Genomic DNA, 5,815 nt, shown 5'->3' on the forward strand with positions numbered 1-5,815 from the left:
AAGAAAAAAAATGATAATTGTATATGCAACTTTTAGCCATTATGTCTTGACCTACATGTTCAATGTTGTTGTTAGCTTGGACCACTAGTAAAGCATTTTGAGTACATCAAATGAGCTTTGAGCTTTTTTTTTAATATAGCGCAATATCCACTAAATGTGATCAAAGCGCTTTACAAGGGGTCCCTGGTCAATAGCAACATTTAATATGTAGGACGGGACAAGACGCCTGTTAGGCGATATTACAATTTTTCGGACAAAGACAACGCTGTTAACAGTCAGGTACTCATTTTACACCTGAGTACGGTGAGAGAATGTGATAAAGAGCCTTTTCGAAGGACTCAACTATGTGCCAAGCAAAGCTCGAACCCAGGACCTTCCGATCCGAAAGCGAGTACCACTAGACACATATCCGATGAATTGTTGCACTGTACAAAAAGCTCAAGCTTTAAATTTGATTTCTGAACTCAGTGGTCAAAAGATATTTTATAAGATGGAAATTTATATGGATTATCTATCTACCTGAAGCAAGGTATTGTGCGGCTATGTGGTCTTGTGGTATGACACTCACTTTCGGATCGGAAGGTCCTGGGTTCGAGCCTCGCGCTTGGCGCATAGTTGAGTCCTTGTAAAAGGCTCTTTACTCACATTCTCTCACCGTACTCAGGTGTCAAATGAGTACCTGGCCGTTAACAGCGTTGTCTCTGTCCGAACAAAATTGTAATATCGCCTAACAGGCGTCATCCCTCGTTTTACATGTTACGTGTTGCTGTTGGTCAGGGACCCCTTGTAAAGCGATTTGAGCACGTTTAGTGGATATTGCGCTATATAAAAGCTCAAGCTCGAGCTCAAGGTCTGTGTTGTCTGATTTTTAACTCACTCAACCCTAACACCGACTATATCCGTAGTTTACCGGGTCACTTTTACCCTATCCCTCTTAATTACATTTTTCTGAGACAAATTATAGGCGTAGTATCAAAGCTAATGTTTTTTTCATTTTTACATGTTAATGGTAGTCGTATAAACCTATCTATGCACATGCTCATTTTTAATTACATTTTTTTCCAATTTTTGAAATGTAGCAAAAAAATTCTAGGATTGAGTGAGTTAATCCTTTTTTTTCTAGCAGTTCAGCCTTCACCATTATATTTTCAAGATCTCACTGGCGTATTTATTTTTATTGATTTTTTTTTTACAGATTTAAAACAGAGGAAGAGGCTTTGACTATTGCGAACAGCACACCCTCTGGTTTAGCAGGTAAAAATTTTAGATAGTGTGTTTGTTCTGTTTGCTTTTTTTTGTTTGTTTGTTTTTTTTTTTTTCCAATATATAGTTCTGCTTGTTATTGTCAATGTAATATTTCATTAAGACGTCTGTATGTTTGTCCTGATGAATGTTAGAAATGTGGAATTATACATTTTAACAACACAAAGGATTTATTGCAATATTGCAATGTAACATTCCTCGGTCATGTAAACATCCATATTTTCTTATTGTTTATCAGAACGAATTTCATATATATATATATATATGTTGGATTGAGTCTAGGCTATACATTATATATATACATATATATATATATATATATTTATCATCATTTCGATGCCTTTGGAAGTTTTCTATTAAATAGCTTCACTCCCAAACAGGGAATAGTACCCATCCTGTGTTCAGTCAGGATTTTTTTCTCCCTTCGCTATCCACTCCGCAGTGAGTAGCTGGGTTTGTTAGATCTGGTGGAAAGTACTGTATAATAAATTAGCATGCTATCTCAAGGTTAGAAAGCAGTTGCTCTTGTCCATTTAACGCCTGGAAAAATTCTGATTTCATCGGCTTTATAACTTTGAAGAACTATATACTTTACTTTTGTTTTAGTCATTGTATGTTTGGAATAATATGAGATTCTTAAAGTGGCCGTGTGTCTTCATGCTCACTTGATATTCTGAATTTGAATTTATAATTCTTTATTTGGTCATTTTTGAGGACAAACTGGCTAGACTATAAAAAGTTTTCCTGAAGTTTCCTTAATGCAATTTTTTTTTTTTTTGGGGGTTATATTGTATTAGACCTTATTTATTTATAAATTTCTCACTTTTTAAGATAATAAATGTTGTGTGTTGGACGAAACTTGGATCGGGTATTTATTTTAAAGTAAGAAAAAGTGATCATTTGAGTTTTTTCCAAATGAATGGGACAGCCTATCTATTTGTTAGTAAACTATCAAATTCTGAAATAGTGTATAAAGATGAATAAATAAATAAATAAATAAATAAACAAACAAACAAATAGATGAATAAATAAATAAATAAATTGGTTTTATAAATGTCAAATTACAAGAGATTACAAAATGTTGAATGTGACACATTGCTTCAAAAATGTAATGTGTAGGGCTGAACTAGATATTTAAAATTGAATTTTAAGCCATGCATATAAAAGTTGAGCTAAAATAAATGTCTCCATTCAGGAAAGTAAGTTTTGTTTCTTCAACATCAAAAAACTTTAACTTCCTCAGTCTGATTATTTTTATTATTAAACTCAATTCTCTTCACCGGTTCATTTTGCCATAATACCATTTTGAGACATCTGCCTTTTCCATTCCAGCATATTTCTTTACGGGAGATATTGCCCAGTCCTGGCGAGTTTCTGAAAACCTTCAGTATGGAATCATAGGAGTCAATGAGGGAATTATCTCTGGGACAGAGACCTGTTTTGGCGGATGGAAGGAGTCTGGTCTGGGCCGAGAGGGAGGGCGTTATGGCATTGATGAGTATCTAGAGATGAAGAATATCACATTTGGAGGCATCACACCATGATTGCAAATTGGATAAGAATATGATCCAAGATTTACTGATTTTTAATGTATATATATATATAAATATATATATATATATATATATATATATATATATATATATATATATATATATATATATATATATATATATATATATATATAAATATAGTGAGTTGTCAATGTTGAAACTGAAAAAACCCCAAAACAAACCACCACATTCATTCCATGTGTATCTAGTCTAGTGCCTGGTTAGTTATAGATCTTTGTAAGTGAAAAGTAGATTGTAAAAGACATATTACAGTGCGTTATTTTGGAGAGATGTGAATTTTGATGTATGAAGTACATTTTATTGTCTGTTGCTTTGTTGTATGATATTTTACTGTTGTCTGTTTTTCTTCTTCCTCTTCTTCTTCTTATTCTTTAATTATGTGATCTTTATTGGCTGTGATTTTACCAAGTTTATTAATAATATATGTCATATAGAATAAGTATAGATGCAATGATGATTAATGAATGTGGATTGGTGATTTCATATAATTTCATAGAATCTTGATTTACATTATAGATGTGTAAGTATAATAATATTACCTTCATTAGCTCGATCCATACCTGACTATTATTACGGACCGTTCGGAATTGTTACGGAAGTGTAAGGACAATTACGGACTTATGGAAGTAGAAGAAATATTACAGATACAAATGGTCGCAAAGTCAAATTATAAGATAATCATTTTTGTTTCATTATCTACCGCATGCTACAATAAAAAATCTCAATGCCTCGTTGGCTGGTGACGAGTGACGTCATGGACTCGACATGGAATTTTTACCCTCATCGGTAGACACAGTGCAGTGTTGAAAGTAGGTCATCAATACCCATGATATTATCGCGGGGGTCATTGGCAATAGTAGGCCTATATAACATGGTAAATATAGATATATATATATATATATATTGGTTGAAACTGAATAAACTGAGTCTTCCATGATGCTGAAACTGAAACGGAGTCTTCAATGTTGTAGAAATTTTTTTTTTTCATTTCACCATTCAGTGCTGATCGTTTTCCGTGGATCCTTGGAAATCCGCAATTTTTGGGACAGAGGAGGAATTTCCTCCTTTTCGACCTCTTACGCAATTTTCTCAATATCCTACTTTTCCACTAATTTTTTTTTTCGAAATTATCATTTAATTTTCATTTTATCAAATCTTTCTATAAACAATCAGTGAAGACATCTGAACTGTACGACTCTCAAATATTGTTTATCATTTCTATTGTTGTAAAGATGGGGGTTAACATTAAAAATGGGGCTTAAAGTCAAACGTTCAAAATTTTCCTCATTATTCACTGTTTGTCACCATCATCACTAATCATTGACAGATAATATAGATTTTTTTGGTTAAGCGGTATGATACTCGGTTTGTGATTTGTAGGTCCCAGATTTGAGTGACATTGTTGGCAACAGATAAATTGGAGACCTTAGAAAAAATAAAGTTTTTTATTTACACTTTCTCAGCCTTTTTCTGTGAACCGATGTGACTCAAATGTTTTTAAATCTCTGAAGCCAATCCAACTAAACCTTAAATTGTTGCTATACTCTCTCATTCTACATAAATCGTGAGAAAATCCATCTCACTGTTTTCTGAGTTGCTCTGTGTTTTTGTCTTGGAATGGGATTGCTTAGTTTTGTCCTGGCCCTTGCCGGAGTCCTTACATCCGGGGGAAATAGTCAAATGCTTAGTATTTCATTTTAGGATAATTTTTTTCCTTGTAAATGATTTTTCTGTTTTGTATTGTTAATTATGTTTTCTTTTTGGACATATTCTGTAAACATTTGATTGTATTCATCCTGGTGGAATCCTATGCTGGTGTTTGGATGAGACTTTAAGGTGACCTCAAACTAAGTACACTGATGGTGTGCGCATGGAATCCCCATATGTTCCCTATTTGAACCAATCCCCTATATCTTTCTTTTTTCTTGGGTACCTTTACTTGTAATTCTAGAATTTTCTTTTCTCTATCCCATATTCTTCCTTTTTACTGGCGCTGAGATGACCAAAATGAGTCTCAAGCGCTATAAAACCCTTAAAAACAAAACAAACGAACCTTGTGGGACTGAAAGAATGCAATGTGTTAGGTAATTTATTGTTCTTACTAATTAATGTTGTTGAAATTGAATAAACAAGGTCTTCCATGTTGTTGAAATAATAAGTGTTTCTAAATTCATCATTAATGTGGTCTTGTGTAATGACACTCTCCTTTGGAATGTCCTGGATTTGAGTCCGGCACATAGTTGAGTCCTTGGAAAATGTTCTTTATTCTGTTACTCAGGTGTAAAATGAGTACCTGGCTGTTAACAGTTTGGTCTCTGTCAGAAAGATTGTTATATCCTCTAACAGGTGTCATGTCTCGTCATTCATATTAAGTGTTGCTGTTGGCTAGAGACCCTTTGTAAAGCACTTTTAGCACGTTTATTGGATATTGCGCTTTATAAAAGCCAGAGTTTTAGTAGTGTAGTCTAGTGGTTCGACACGTAGCTTTAGATTTGCAGGTACTAGATGGAACACCACTGCGGCTATGTGGTCTTGTGGTAAGACACTCATTTTTGGATCGGAAGGTCTTGGGTTCACTCCGCTCATAGTTGAGTCCTTGGAAAAGGCCCTTTACTCACATACTCTCATCGTACAAAGGGGTAAAATGAGTACCTGGCCGTTTACAGCGTTGTCTCTGTCCGAAAAAAATGTAATATTGCCTAACAGGCGTCATGTCCTGTCCTTCATGTTAAGTGTTGTTGTTGGCCAGGGACTCCTTGTAAAGTGCTTTGAGCACGTTTAGAGGAACATGGGCTTTCATATTCATACAGTTATATTCACTAAATTTAAATGTCAAATTCATTTATATATGGTCCCGAGTCAACAGCAAGACTTAACATACAAAACTAGACACAACGGTAATGAAAGTGAGTGGGTAGCTAGGTTTGTTAGATCTGGAAGAAAGTACTTTGCGGTAAACTAGCATCCTATCCAAATGA

At 34.2% G+C, this 5,815-nt stretch overlaps 1 protein-coding gene across 2 annotated transcripts in view; it reads left to right on the forward strand.

Annotated features, from left to right (window-relative positions):
- Positions 1-4,995, forward strand: part of LOC144975995 (succinate-semialdehyde dehydrogenase [NADP(+)] GabD-like) — a 24,211-nt gene extending 19,216 nt beyond the window's left edge. The window contains exons 11-13 of one of the 2 annotated variants that reach the window (XM_078920249.1): positions 1,196-1,254; positions 2,596-2,854; positions 2,937-4,995. In XM_078920249.1, the coding sequence (XP_078776375.1) occupies positions 1,196-1,254; positions 2,596-2,807 (271 nt within the window). In that variant the 3' untranslated portion in view covers positions 2,808-2,854; positions 2,937-4,995. Of the gene's footprint in view, positions 1-1,195; positions 1,255-2,595; positions 2,869-2,936 lie in introns of those variants that run through there. The other variant, XM_078920250.1, reaches the window with a different exon arrangement.
- The last annotated feature ends 820 nt before the right edge of the window (positions 4,996-5,815 follow it).

The sequence above is a fragment of the Berghia stephanieae genome, chromosome 6, assembly GCF_034508935.2.
Source record: "Berghia stephanieae isolate SIO BIC M18660-M18661 chromosome 6, UCSD_Bste_1.3, whole genome shotgun sequence".
Taxonomy (NCBI): Eukaryota; Metazoa; Mollusca; class Gastropoda; order Nudibranchia; family Aeolidiidae; genus Berghia; species Berghia stephanieae.